Consider the following 15,615-nt stretch of genomic DNA (forward strand, 5'->3'; position numbering starts at 1 on the left):
CTATGTGTATGTATATCTGTGTGTATGTGTGGTGTGTGTCTATGTGTATGGATATCTGTGTGTATATGTTGTGGTGTGTGTCTGTGTGTATGTATATCTGTGTGTATGTGTGGTGTGTGTCTGTGTGTATGTATACCTGTGTGTATATGTGGTGTGTGTCTATGTGTATGTATACCTGTGTGTATGTGTGGTGTGTGTCTATGTGTATGGATACCTGTGTGTATGTGTGGTGTGTGTCTATGTGTATGGATACCTGTGTGTATGTGTGGTGTGTGTCTATGTGTATGGATACCTGTGTGTATATGTGGTGTGTGTCTATGTGTATGGATACCTGTGTGTATGTGTGGTGTGTGTCTATGTGTATGGATACCTGTGTGTATGTGTAGTGTGTGTCTATGTGTATGTATACCTGTGTGTATGTGTGGTGTGTGTCTATGTGTACGTATACCTGTGTGTATGTGTGGTGTGTGTCTATGCGTATGGATACCTGTGTGTATATGTGGTGTGTGTCTATGTGTATGTATACCTGTGTGTATATGTGGTGTGTGTCTATGTGTATGGATACCTGTGTGTATATGTGGTGTGTGTCTATGTGTATGTATACCTGTGTGTATGTGTGGTGTGTGTCTATGTGTATGTATATCTGTGTGTATGTGTGGTGTGTGTCTATGCGTATGGATACCTGTGTGTATGTGTGGTGTGTGTCTATGCGTATGGATACCTGTGTGTATGTGTGGTATGTGTCTATGCGTATGGATACCTGTGTGTATGTGTGGTGTGTGTCTATGTGTATGGATACCTGTGTGTATGTGTGGTGTGTGTCTATGTGTATGGATACCTGTGTGTATGTGTGGTGTGTGTCTATGTGTATGGATACCTGTGTGTATGTGTGGTGTGTGTCTATGTGTATGTATACCTGTGTGTATATGTGGTGTGTGTCTATGCATATGGATACCTGTGTGTATGTGTGGTGTGTGTCTATGCGTGTGTATACCTGTGTGTATATGTGGTGTGTGTCTGTGTGTATGGATACCTGTGTGTATATGTGGTGTGTGTCTGTGTGTATGTATATCTGTGTGTATATGTGGTGTATGTCTATGTGTATGGATATCTGTGTGTATATATGGTGTGTGTCTATGTGTATGTATATCTGTGTGTATGTGTGGTGTGTGTCTATGTGTATGTATATCTGTGTGTATGTGTGGTGTGTGTCTATGTGTATGGATATCTGTGTGTATATGTGGTGTGTGTCTATGTGTATGTATATCTGTGTGTATATGTGGTGTGTGTCTATGTGTGTGTATACCTGTGTGTATGTGTGGTGTGTGTCTATGTGTATGGATATCTGTGTGTATATATGGTGTGTGTCTATGTGTATGGATATCTGTGTGTATATGTGGTGTGTGTCTGTGTGTATGTATATCTGTGTGTATGTGTGGTGTGTGTCTGTGTGTATGTATACCTGTGTGTTTATATGGTGTGTGTCTGTGTGTATGGATATCTGTGTGTTTATATGGTGTGTGTCTGTGTGTATATGTGGTATGTGTCTATGTGTATGGATATCTGTGTGTATATATGGTGTGTGTCTGTGTGCATGTATACCTGTGTGTATGTGTGGTGTATGTCTATGTGTATGTATATCTGTGTGTATATGTTGTGGTGTGTGTCTGTGTGTATGTATATCTGTGTGTATGTGTGGTGTGTGTCTGTGTGTATGTATATCTGTGTGTATATGTGGTGTGTGTCTATGTGTATGTATATCTGTGTGTATATGTGGTGTGTGTCTGTGTGCATGTATACCTGTGTGTATATGTTGTGGTGTGTGTCTATGTATATGTATATCTGTGTGTATGTGTGGTGTGTGTCTATGTGTATGTATATCTGTGTGTATATGTGGTGTGTGTCTATGTGTATGTATATCTGTGTGTATATGTGGTGTGTGTCCATGCATATGTATATCTGTGTGTATGTGTGGTGTGTGTCTATGTATATGTATATCTGTGTGTATATATGGTGTGTGTCTGTGTGTATGTATATCTGTGTGTATATATGGTGTGTGTCTATGTGTATGTATACCTGTGTGTAAATGTTGTGGTGTGTGTCTATGTATATGTATATCTGTGTGTATATGTTGTGGTGTGTGTCTATGTGTATGTATATCTGTGTGTATATATGGTGTGTGTCTATGTGTATGGATATCTGTGTGTATATGGTGTGTGTCTATTTGTATGTATACCTGTGTGTATGTGTGGTGTATGTCTATGTGTATGGATATCTGTGTGTATATGTGGTGTGTGTCTATGCGTGTGTATACCTGTGTGTATATGTGGTGTGTGTCTGTGTGTATGTATATCTGTGTGTATGTGTGGTGTGTGTCTGTGTGTATGTATATCTGTGTGTATATGTGGTGTGTGTCTATGTGTATGTATATCTGTGTGTATGTGTGGTGTGTGTCTATGTGTATGGATATCTGTGTGTATATATGGTGTGTGTCTGTGTGTATGTATACCTGTGTGTATATGTTGTGGTGTGTGTCTATCTATATGTATATCTGTGTGTATGTGTGGTGTGTGTCTATGCGTATGGATATCTGTGTGTATGTGTGGTGTGTGTCTATGTGTATGTATACCTGTGTGTATGTGTGGTGTGTGTCTATGTGTATGTATATCTCTGTGTATGTGTGGTGTGTGTCTATGTGTATGTATATCTCTGTGTATGTGTGGTGTGTGTCTATGTATATGTATATCTGTGTGTATGTGTGGTGTATGTCTATGTGTATGGATATCTGTGTGTATATATGGTGTGTGTCTATGTGTATGTATATCTGTGTGTATGTGTGGTGTGTGTCTATGTGTATGGATATATGTGTGTATGTGTTGTGGTATGTGTCTATGTGTATGGATATCTTTGTGTGTCTGTGTGTGTGTGTGTGTGTGTGTGTGTGTGTGGTGTCCACGTGCGTTGATGTGAATGCAGGTCTGTGTTCATATGTGGTGTGCGTGCATGTGTGTTTGTGTGGATGCATACCTCTGTGTGTACTTGTGGTATATGTATGTGTGTGTGTCCACAAACACATGCACACGTGCTCAACTAGGTTTACACAGACAATCTGCCCGTGGTTGTGTGTTCACGTGTGTGTTCACTCACGGCCACATGTACACACACACACACACACACACACACACACACGGCACAGCTCCCCTACGACCAGGAGCAGATAGGCCAGTCCGGACTGCAGGGGGCTTCGGCTGGGGTCGGCGTGGATTGCTTCCACTTCCTCCCCCCTCCTTCTCCCCCTCCTCTCCCCTCTGGTCCTCCCCCTCCTCCCCCTCTCTTCCTCGTCCCCTCCCCGTCAGCTGGTGGGCAGAGCACTGGTCGCCAGTGTAAGCGGATTGAGAGGGTGGGTGGAGGAGGGCGGGAAGCGGGGCTGTGGCATTACACTGTGAACGAAGGAACACTGCAGCCCGGGTTCTCTCCAGGGGTCCATCTACCAGGACAGGAATGGACGCCCGTGGGACATGCGCTGAGAGCCTGGAGGCTGACGGACCCTCCGCAGGCCTGGGCGGCCGCAGAACCCCAGCAGACGTCCCCGATGACAGCGCTGGGAGTCACAGGGCCGGGCGCCAGGGCTGGGGCCTGCCAGCCCAGCTCCTCAGGAACCTGAGGTCTGAGGATCGCGGTTCTAAGCCAGCCTGGGGCAGCAAAGTCTATGAGACTCTCATCTCCAAGGAACCACTCGGAAAAAAAAAGACAGGAGTGGCGCTGTGGCTCAGGTGGTAGAGCACCACCCTTGAGTTAAAAAAATAAAAACGAAGCTTAAGGACAGCAACCAGGCCTTGAGTTCAAACCCAGGACTGGCAAAAATAAACTAGAAAAATAACAGGAACTTCCCAATTATCACCACTACCTCCTTCCCATAGTCCTGAGGACTGACAGCTGTCAATCACAGAGGACGACAGCGGAGGTGGAGACACGCCAACTGCCCCTAGGCCTTTAGCTCCATGCCTGGAGTTCACTGATTTCCGACAGCCAGGCCCACTGGACGTGCAGGGTCGGGAGTCGGGGCGGGCGTCTCCTTTCCACAGAGAGCCCGGGTCATTCCTGGTTTCCCCTCGGTCCCCATGAGAAAGCAGAGTACCCGGCCCCGTGAAGGAAGCTCACGCCTGACCTGGGAGGGAGAAGGGAGCAGAAGCCCAGGGCAAGGTGCTGCCAGACAGGCTGGGCCAGGCCGAATGGTGCCAGCTTCTGTCGTCAGCCCTGGGGTCCCCAGACACCCGGGAGGCCATCCTGCTTGGGGGTGAGAAGGAGATGCACTAGCTACCTGCTTTGGGGGATTACGGGGCTCTGCCAGCCACAGACACGCCCTCCAAGCCGCCCCGTTCACCTTCCACTGTGTCTGAGCCAGGGCAAGGGAGATTCCCCCCTGGACGTTCAGGGCTGCGTCTGCCTCCTCCGCTGCCATGGAAGAAGTCTCCCATTTTAGCTGGGAGACCCTCCTGCCGCCTTCTGCTCTTGCAGAAGGAAGGAAGGAAGGAAGGAAGGAAGGAAGGAAGGAAGGAAGGAAGGAAGGAAGGAAGGAAGGAAGGAAGGACAGGGACAGAAGTGTGGCCTAGTGGTAGAGTGCTTGCCTAGCATGCAGGAAGCCCTGAGTTCGATTCCAAGATACCACAGACACGGAAAAAGCCAGAAGTGGTGCTGAGACTCAAGTGGTAGAGCTCTAGCCTTGAGAAAGTCCAAGGACAGTGCCCAGGCCCTGAGTTCAAGCCCAGGACTGGCCAAAAAATATTTTATTTTTTACAAAAGGAGAGACCAAACAGCGTTCACAGCTCTTCCAAGCCCTGCACTGCCCACAAACAAGATCACAGGGCAGAAAATGATTTCTGAGACAGCCACTCGCCCAGAGTTCACCGAATGCAAAGCTCTTTCCATCTGCGAGGCTAACTTAATTCTTTTATATCATTATTATTATTATTATTATTATTATTATTATTATTATTATTAACAGTCTGTGGTGGAGACTCATCTCCACCCCATTTGTCTTGCAGCGCAAGTGAAATCCGATTCCCCCAGAGCGGAGAGGGGAGACTGAGATACCTGCCCTCCCCTCCCAGCTGCTCTCCCTATCCCCCCCATCCCCCCCTCCCCGCGCCCGAGTGCAGCCAGGCCAAGGCCCGTCCCTGGGAGGCACCAGTTCTAGGCTGCTTCTCAAACGCCCAGGCTGACCACCTTGATTTCATTCTCCCACCAGAATGAATATCAAGATGGCAAATGAGACACAGGAGCCGTGGCTCCCGCCTGTCATCCCAGCTCTTCAGGAGCTGAGATCTAAGGATTGTGGTTCGAAGCCGGCCCGGGCAGGAAAGTCCATGAGCCTCTTATCACCACCCATGAACCACTGAAAAGCTACAGGCAGAGCTGTGGCTTAAGTAGTAGAGCACTGGCCTTGAGTGGAAAAGCTCAGGGACAGCACCCAGGCCCTGAGTGCAAGCCACCGGGGACTGGCTGGCACACACACACACACACACACACACACACACACACACGTGCGCTGAGATGGTGGGGAGAAAGGAAAAGGACACCCAGGAAATCACGGAACACACCCATCCAGGAAGATGTGAAGCCCAAGGGGTCCTTCGCCGTTCAGGGGATGGTCAGGTAAACTGAGGCAGCTATACAAACGGCACGCCCCTTGGAAATAACGAGCGAGGCCGACAGGGCATGCAGAGCCCAAAGGGGTCTGAAAATGATATTGCTGAGAAATAAGAAACGGAGTGAACTCCAGAAAAGCTACAGAATACAGAAGGCTTCACGCCGCTTGGAACTCCTGACAGCGTCACAGCGCGTTCTGTATGTAAATCACAAACCCATGCTGTACAAAAGCAGGGGGGAAAAATCCACCAGGCTCCCTCAGGAAGCCAAGGAGCCACAGAGGGACACATGTCATGTGCTATCCAACATTCGAGAATAAAAGATGGTAGGTATTTGGGGTGGGGGGGAAAAGGGGGACACAAGGAAGTATGAATGGAGCATAGATTTAGGTTCCCCACCTGGTCGCTGGACTGAGGAAGATTACAGAGAGCGTGGGGTATGGGGAACTGTCTGTACTGCCTCCCAGGTTACTGTACAATCAAAGATCGTTCTCAACAATGAGAGTTTATTTTCTTTTTCCTTAAAGGAAAAAAAAAAAAAAAACTGCGTGCAGCAAATCAGCATTCTCCATTCTCCATGGGCTTAGGAGGGTGTTCGAAAGAAGGCCTGGAGCGGAGAGTGGGCAGCTGAGAAGGGGAAGAGAGAGGCGGATAGGAACGACAGGTTTTGCCTGCCACAATGAACCAGAGGCAGAGGGTTGCAATTAACTGGGCTGTGCCCCTGAAAACAGCCAGGCACCGGCGTGCATGCCTGTAATCCTAGCTACTCAGGAGGCTGAGAAGAGAGGAGAGAAGAATGCCAGGGAGGGGCGAGCACACAGTGTCCTGTCCACAAAGCTGTCACAAAGCGTTCTGTCCACAAAGGTTCCTCTGATCCTCAGGAAGAAAAGCTGGAGACAGGAAGAGAGTTGGGGTGAGGGGTTTTGGACGCTGGCTTATTCAGGTTGTTTCTCATCGAACGCCAGTCAGTCCCAAGGGCTAGCTCTGAGCCCTCCTGTTTCAAAATCAAAGCCGGGGGACATCTAATCTCCCCTGATACAAAGATACAGCATCGGGTGGCAGAAAAGATGGACAGAGATGTGGATGAAAGGAAAGACGGTCAAAGGCCTTCACTGTTCACCCCAGTGGTGGATGTGGGGTTGGTTGGTATAAATATATCCCACGTGCTACCTGGAACAAACTCAGGCTTGAAGGTTCAGCCACGCCCTTGCACCGGTGGTTCAAGTCCTGTCATCCCAGCTACTCAAGTTATCTGAGGATCGCGGTTCAAAGCCAGCCCAGGGAGGGAGACTCCATCTCCCACCAGAAAACCACAAGTGTCACTGGGGCTCAAGTGGTAGAGCACTAAGCCTGGAGCTGAAGAGCTCAGGGACAGGGTTCAGGCCTGGAGTTCAAGCCCCACAGCCAACAAACATAAAAAATCATCATCATCATCGCAGTCATAATCGTAAAGCCACGCCCACAGTTGCAGCTACTCTGCAGACAGAGGGCTGAGAGAATCACAGGTTGATGCTAGATAAGGCAAAATAAAAGTTCACGAAAGAGCTGGTGGCACCTGTGTGTGAACCCAACGGCAAGAAGTGAATGCACAGGAGATTCACACCCCAGGCCAACCTAGGCCAAAAGGCAAGACCTTAATTAAATAATAATTACCCAAAAAAACAAAAAAAGCTAAAGGACTGGTTGGAGTAATAAGAGTGCCTGGCTAGCAAACACAGGGCCCAGAGTTCCAATTCCATTACAGGAAAAGAAACACACACACACACACACACACACACACACACACACAAACACACACACACTAAATCCATCCTATTTCTTCACATAGTAGTGCCAGTGGCAGGCTATTGGGGATGGGAAGGGGAATGGAATCAGGGATGAGGGACAGAGGGACAGGAAGGAGGGTGTTTTATGGGATTGGCCATATCTAATAGCAGCTCAGTTTGGAGCAGAGACCAAAGGTGAGGAAACGAGCGTGCCATCTGGGGAACAGCAGCTGGGGCGAGGGAACCTGACAGCCCCAGCACCACTGAGATAAGAATGGCAGCCAGAAATACAGAGTGGAAGGGTTCAGGGGAAATGGCAAAGACAAGTCAAGGAATGTGGCTGGGTGGCTGGCTGGGTGGATGGGTGGATGGATGGATGGAAAATAATTAGATGATGGATGGATGAATGGTTGGATGGGTGGATGGATGGAAGATAAATAGATGATGGATGGATGGATGGAAGGATGGAAGGATGGATGGATTGATGGATGGATGGAAGATAGATGATGGGTGGAAGGATGGATGGATGGATGGATGGATGGATGGATGGATGGATGGAAAGTAATTAGATGATGGATGGATGAATGGTTTGATGGGTGGATGCATGGAGGATAAATAGATGATGGATGGATGGACAGATGGATGGATGAATGGAAGGATGGATGGATGGATGGATGGAAGATAAATAGATGATGGATGGAGGGATGGACAGATGGATGGGTGGATGGATGGATGGAAGATAAATAGATGATGGATGGAGGGATGGATGGATGGATGGATGGGTGGATGAATGGATGGTAGATAAATAGATGATGGATGGAAGGATGGATGGATGGATGGATGGATGGGTGGATAGATGATGAATAGATGAGCAGATGGATGGATTGATAATGGATGGACAGACAGGTGGACGGATGGATGATAGAGGAATTAGTGAATGAATGGATGATGGATGGATAGACGGGAGGATAGATTCGTGATGGACAGGTAGATGGAAGGATGCATGGATGGCTCGGTCGGTAAGTGGATAAATGGATGGATGCATGCATGGATGGATGAGTGGATGGATGAAAGGGTGAATGGAAGGATGGATGAATAGGTGGAGAGGTGAGTGAATGTATGAATGATAGGTGGTGGATGGATGGATGAGTGGATGGATGAATGGGATGGATAGATGGATGGGTGGCTGGATGGATGGATTATGGGTAACGGATGGCAGATGGATGGATGGATGGATGGATGGATGGATGGATGGATGGATGGATGGGTGGATGGATGGATGGATGGATGGATGGATGGATTATGGGTAACGGATGGCGGGTGGATGGATAGATGGATGGGTGGCTGGCTGGATAGATTATGGGTAACAGAAGTCAGATGGATGGATGGTTGGATGGATGGATAATGGTAACGGATGGATGGATGGATGGATGGATGGATGGATGGATGGATGGATGGATGGATAATGGTAACGGATGGATGGGTGGGTGGACATGTGAACGAATGGCTTCCCTGCTGCTTCTGTTTATCATAGATGAGTCTAACTCTTCCTTGTAAGTTGATAAAATCTGTCTGAATGGAAGTTCCATTCCGTTCCCCAGAATGTCCCAAATCTCCTCCTTTAGAGACCCGGACGCTCCTTAGTGTCCCCACAGGGAAAGTGAGGTCCAAAGTTCAACGAGCAACCCAGATCTTTCCTCGGAACCATGGGAGAATGGTCATGGGAGGGGGGCTCGGGCCTCCCTCCAGCCAGCCTCACCTCCACATCCTTCTCCAGCTCCAGTCCCGCCGCCACCAAGTTGTGCTCGAACTCTTCCCGCTGCTCCCTCTTCTGCTCCTCCAGCTCGTCCAGGGGCCCCAGCTCAATGTCTCCAGCCTGGCGCTCCTTGCCCGTCTCCCCGTTGGAGATGAGGGCCAGCGAGTGGCCGGGGGAGCCGTGGCCCGCGTGGGCCCCGCGTTTACGGTAGTGGTAGGCCAGCACGTAGTCCACCTTCCTCTGGTTGTCGTGGAAGTGCATGCGGCTCGGGCGGGCCTCGGACGACGCCGGCTCGTTGGCATCCAGGTAGTTGTTGATGACCTGCAGACAGAGGAAGACATAGTGGTGAGGACCCATGAGCAGAGTGGAGGACGGAGGAGGAGGAGGAGGAGGAGGAGGAGGAGGAGGAGGAGGAGGAGGAGGCCACCCCTGGGCTCAGAGCCCTGAGAGTGGTCTGGGTAGCTGGTCCCAGGGCCCTGCTGGTCCAGACATAGGGCCATAAGCCTCAAGTCACCTGTCACACTCATCCTGCACACATCTCCACCTGGGTGTCCATCTGAAGCACACACACACAAGCACACATGCACACACACACACACACAGAATACTCACTGGCAGGTTCTCCGGATCCATTAGAACAGAAGTCAGTGTGCAGCCCCCCCCCACCCGTGGCAGTCTCTCAGCCCTTCAGCCCCTCACAGCCCCACATGCTCCTCCCCTCTCCAGCCCCAGGTGAGGATCTGACACTGGTGGTGCTGAGGAAACAGCCCCTTGCCCCTTCCACGCCAGAGTGTGGAGCTGGAAAGGCAGAGGAGGAAGGAAAGAGGGAGGGAGGGGAGGAGGGAGGGAGGGAGGGTTGGAGCGTGCAAGGCGGAGCAGGGCAGGGACCTGCCTCCCTCCCTCTGGGTGCTTCCCTGTTTATAGGGCTGGTTTGATTCCCAGCTGCCTCTGCCACCACCTGCTAAGTCACCGGGGCAACCGGATGAGATGCCAGGCACAGGGGAGAGGGCTCAGAGCCTCCGTGGCATTGAGAAAGAGACTCGGGGAGTCTGTGAAGACCAACAGGTAGGCTTGCCCTGCCTGGGGCAGGCTCTTCATTTCCTGGGCCCCTCCTCGGACCAGGAGAAACTGGGTGTGACTTGAGAAGAGCAAAGAGGAAAGAGAGAGCTGTTCACACACTCACAAAAGAGCTGCACACACACACACACACACAGTCCCCCTCTGGAGGGCCCCCCAGAGTCCAGCTCTCTCGGGGTTTCCTCCCAGGCCATTGTACCTCTCGCCATACTTACAGAACTGCCACCACGGCCGTTGTCTCGCATGGACTCCAGGCCTGGGGAGTGGCTGGAAGAGCCCCGGGCCCCGGGAACTGGCACCTTGAGATATTGCTGTGTATGTCTGAACCCCTGAACCGTCCGGGGACTGAGCCGGCGTGGAGAACCAGGGAGCAGAGGGATATCTAAGAGAGAGACAGAGAGAGAGAGAGAACAACTTCAGTTTGTGAAGGAACTTGAGATACAGAGAAACTGAGGCACGGAGAGGCCCCCCCCCTTCATTGTCCCAAAAAAAATGGCCTATTTCCTTGCAGCATGAGCCAAGTTCCTATTAGCCACGGCAGAGTAAAAGGGAGCCACACACACACACACACACACACACACACACAGCCCTAATGAAACCGTCATTCCCCCACCCCACCCCACCCCAATGAATCTGACAGCTCACTCCTGTCCTCACAGCCACTCAGGAGGCCGAGAACTAAAGGTCGAGGTTCTAAGCCAGCCCGGGCAGGAAAGTTCTGTGAGACTCTCCTCTCCAATAAACCAGCCAAAAGCCGGAAGTGGGGCTATGGTGCAAAGTGGTAGAGTGCTCTAGCCTTGAGAGAAAGAGCTTAAGGGCAGTGCCCAGGCCCAGAGTTCAAGCCCCAAGACCAATAAAACAATTAAATAAAATGAATGAATAAATACGGGGGTTAAAAAAACATCACAGTAATTGTTCCTTTTGGGTTTTTTTTTTTTTCAACAGAAACTCTTAAAAAGACAAGGTGATCATGCAGTGATAGAATTCCAAGCCCCCTAATAAACGGTGACCCTAAATTATTACCCCTAGCCAAGTTGTCCTTTAGAACTGAAGGACTCTTATCTCCAAGGGGCAGGACGGTAGCCTTGAGCTAAAGAGCTCAGGGCCAGGGCCAGAGTTCAAGCCCACGACCAACAAAATAAATAGATAAATAAATAAATAAAATCTGTGAGAACCCATCCCCAATTCGCCAGAAAAAAAAACAAAACAAAACACCAGACTGAAGACATGATTCAAATGGTAGAGCGCCAGCTATCCATACTGGAGAAGATTCCAGGGAGAAAGAGCCTGCAGGCCTGGCTTATTCCCAATCACTGACCTCTCCAAAATGGCCACCTCTTGGGCTTGAATTTCCTTGCGAGGCTGAGTCCCAGAGGGTGGCCAGCTACGGGGGGAAGTGGGGCAAGAGGACACAGAAAGGGCTTCTCTGGGATGCAGAAAACCAACCTTCCTTCCTCCCGCCATCTTCCTTTCCTTCCCCTCCCTCCCTCCCTCCTTCCTTCCTACCCTCCTCCCTCCCTTTCTTCTTCCTCTTTCTTCTTTCCTATTCTTTTCTTTTGGTTGTCAGTACTGGGGTTTGAACTCAGGGCCCCACACTCTGGTGTGGCTTCTTGGCTCAAGGCTGGCGCTCTATCAGTTCACCAAATCCATGACCTTTCCTGGCTGGGCTGGCTCAAACTTCAACCCTCAGATGTCAGCCTCCAGAGATTTCTAGGTGCCAGTCACCGGCACGGAGCCCCAGCTCTCCCTTTTTAATCAATTTAGTGCCAAAAGAAACACAACTTCATGAATCCTTTCTGACTTCATTCCCTTCTGCATGCTCTCTCTCTCTCCCTCCCTCTCTCTCCCTCTCCTCCCCCCCTCCATCCCTCCACCCAGCCCCATCCTAGGGCTTGAACTCAGTGCCTGAGCTTTATATATATATATTTTTTTGTTTTGTTTTGTTTTTGCTCAGGGCTAGCTCTCTGCCACTTGAGCTACAGCTCCACTTTGGGCTTTTTGCTAGTTCATTTTACATAAGAGTCTCATGGACTTTCCTGCCCTGGCTGGCTTTGAACCCCCATCCTCAGAGCTCAGCCTCCTGAGTAGCCAGTAGCTGTGATGACAGATGTGTGTCAATGAGGCCTTACCATACAGCTCACTTTTAACCAGCAAAGAAAAACAACACAGGGTAAAAGGAGACAAAGAGTGAAAAAAAAAAAAAAAAACCAGCTTGGAAAACCCTCCTCTCTTTAAAAGGACCGTCTACCCCTAACATTTGATAATCAGCAAGATCCTAGAAGTCAGACATGAGAATAACAAATTCACTCCAGGAAGTGTTTCATTCACCGACCACACACACACACACACACACACACACACACACACACCCCTTTCAAATTAAGCGTGGGGTGAGTTACCCAAATAAAACGTGTTCTTTGCTTTATCCACCCTACTCTGTGATCTGGAGCATGGCTAATGAGCGTGTAAGGGCCTCTTTCCTGGTGTCTGTAATGGCTCCCGTCACTCAGCCGTGATCACTGCCCTGTCTCCGGATCACTAGCTTTCTTCTTCATTCACGTGAGCGAGCACGATCATGAGCCAGTGAGAAAAATAGCATCTTTCCCCTGCTCTTCTCATGGGTTTGTTCCTTTGGCTAATCACTGCCCCCTAATTGGCAGGTTTCCTCAGAGTCCTCCATCACTCTCAAGTGTAGCTGTGTGTGTGTGTGCGCGCGTGCGTGTATATACTTGAACTCAGGATCTCATCCTTTGGTGTGGCCTCTTGGCTCGAGACTAGTGCTCTATCCGTTAACCAAATTGAAGGCAAGAATTTCAAGGCTTTTCCCCACCATGCTGCGACTGAGCTGGCTTCAAACCTTAAGCCTCAGATCTCAGCCTCTTGAGATTACACCTGCACGCACACACACACACACACACACACACACACACACACACACACACACACACCCTCCGGATTATATATCCCTTCTCTGACCATCTTTCCCCTCAAGTGTAACCAGGCTTCTGGTCACTCACTTTTGCCCATCTCTCTGACAGTGAACTTTTCCAAAATGAACCGCTGGGCATGAGGTTAAAACCCAGAACTGATCTTCTAATCTCCATTTTCCCATCTGGGTAAGATACAAGGGATTGTGAAGAATTCCAGGCGGGGACAGACATGATCCTGAGAATCTTACAAAAACATACCACATACATCCACACATACAGATATACATACATCCGTTTATTTATTTGTGCTAGTTTATGGTCCTAGAGCTTGAACTCAGGACCTGGGCACTGTCGCTGTGTTTTCTGTTTTTTTTTGTTTTGCTCAAGGCTGGTGCTCTACCACTTGAGCCACAGCTCCACTTCCTGCTTTTTGATGTTAACTGAAGAGTCTCACAGACTTTTCCTGCCCAGGCTCGCTTAGAACCACGATTCTCCTACCTCAACCTCCTGAGTAGCTCAGCCATCACGTGACCCTCCGCCTGGCTGCCCTCCCCGGGATCAGGGTGAAGAAGTTCAAATGTCAATATCTACAGCCCCCTGGCAGAGATCTGGGCACCCTGGGTCTTGACCATTTGGCCACCAAAACTGTAGCAGGAGCAGAAGGTGGAGGGGTAAGGTTGTCCTCGGGGAGCTCAGCCCTCCAGACTGCAACGAGGGTCCCAAGAAACATGGCGTCCATTGGCGCTGGAAAGGTGGGTGTCCTGGGAGGGAAGCATCCGGGTAGGACTGATTTTTGTGTTTGCTGATTACGAGTGGTGCTTATGGGCTTTCTCCGCTGTGGGTTTATTTCCTTTGAAGAAATGTCTGTTCGAATCGATTTTAAATTCCTTGTTTTCATTGGATTTTGGTTTTGCTTAGCATGATTTTTTTTCCTGTGTGTACGAGTCCCAGGACTTTGTTTTGCTTGCGGCTGGCGCTCTACCACTTGAGCCACAGCTCCATGTCTGGCTTTTCCAGTGGGTCCTTGGCAGTAAGAGTGGCAGGGGCTTTCCTGCCCAAATTGCGATTCCAACTCAATGTTCAAATCTCAGCCTCCTCAGGAGACTGTATTACAGACTTGAGGCACCAGTGCCCAGCTTGAGAGCTCAATGTAGGGGAGTGGGGAGGAGAGCAGACTAAGGGAGAAGGAAAGGAGAGAGGAGAAAGGAAGTGGGGGGAGTTGTGGGGAAAGGAGGGAGAGAGGAAGGGGAAAAGGAAGAGGAGGAAGAGAGGGAGGGAGGAGAGGGCTGAGGAGAGGGAGGACAGAAAGGGAGAGAGGGAGGAAAGAGAGAGAAAAGGAAGGAGGAGAAAGAGGGAGAGGAGGAAAGACAAAGAAGTAAGGGAGGCTATAGACATAATGTTTTATTGCATAGATTAATATTTATCTATGACATAGAAACCACCAGCCTGATTTTAATTATGTTCTAAAATCTAAGTGCCAGTGATCGTATATAGACATTCCCTTCTTGAATACTTGTTCGTTAAACACGTCATTTGAAATAGGATGCAAAAATCAATGTTAACTAATTCTTTAGATTAAAAAAAAAGAAAAAGAGGAGGAAAGGGAGGGAGAAAGGAAGGAGATGGAGAGGAAGGGAGGGAGGGAGGGAGGGAAGGAGGCAGAAAGTAGGAAAGAGGGAGGAAGGGAGGGAGGGAAGGAGGAAGGGAGACCCGTTGAATATCAGAGGCTGATTCTGCTTCCTGCCTCTCCAGATAAGGCTTCTCTGTCCTGGCACAGAGCCTGAGTTCACTGGGGTGCACAGACTGTTGCAGCCTCCCCTGATTTTCTGGGGGGGCTCTGGCTTTCAGGTGGGACTCTGAAGGGGCCAGGGGGCCAGATGAACCCTGCCCAGCAGGTCCTGCCCCTGGTTGGGGAAGGGAACCAGAGCCAGGGCCCAGCCCTGCAGCCCTGCAGCCCAGAGGGCAGAAGCTTCCAGAAACTCCCCCAGCTACCAAATGAACAGTGCAGACCAAAACCCAGGAGGAGAGGAGACCCCAGATGCCTCAGGCCCTGCAGTCAGGTCCCAAGGACAAAATACAGGGGGATAGAAGGACCAGGAGTGTGTGTGCATGTACACACACACACACACACACACACACACACACACACACGTCTAAGGCCCTTCCTGTACCCACAGCTCGACTATGGGGTGAGATCTACCAGCCTTGGCAAGCCCCGCCTCGCCCAAACACACCTGCCTCCCTCCATGTCACACACACACACACACACACACACACACACACACACACACACACACACATCAGCAAGGACCCAGCCACTCAGGAGGTTGAAATTTGAGAACTGCAGTTTCATGCCAGCCCAACCAAGCAAGGAAAGTCCATTGAATGACCAAACAAAATGGGGGGGGGGGAGTTGGAGCTGTGGTTCAAGTGGTAGA

At 49.8% G+C, this 15,615-nt stretch overlaps 1 protein-coding gene across 1 annotated transcript in view; it reads right to left on the bottom strand.

Moving 5' to 3' along the window:
* Ano2 (anoctamin 2) overlaps positions 1-13,274 on the bottom strand; it is a 104,988-nt gene extending 91,714 nt beyond the window's left edge. The window contains exons 1-3 of the mRNA XM_090325178.1: positions 13,265-13,274; positions 10,463-10,629; positions 9,174-9,491 (exon numbers count right to left, since the gene is read on the bottom strand). Of these exons, the coding sequence (XP_090181304.1) occupies positions 9,174-9,491; positions 10,463-10,629; positions 13,265-13,274 (495 nt within the window). The remainder of the gene's footprint in view (positions 1-9,173; positions 9,492-10,462; positions 10,630-13,264) is intronic.
* Between the last annotated feature and the right edge of the window lie 2,341 nt (positions 13,275-15,615).

This window comes from Megascapheus bottae, chromosome 37, assembly GCF_031878675.1.
Source record: "Megascapheus bottae isolate mThoBot1 chromosome 37, mThoBot2.hap1, whole genome shotgun sequence".
In the NCBI taxonomy this organism is placed as follows: Eukaryota; Metazoa; Chordata; class Mammalia; order Rodentia; family Geomyidae; genus Megascapheus; species Megascapheus bottae.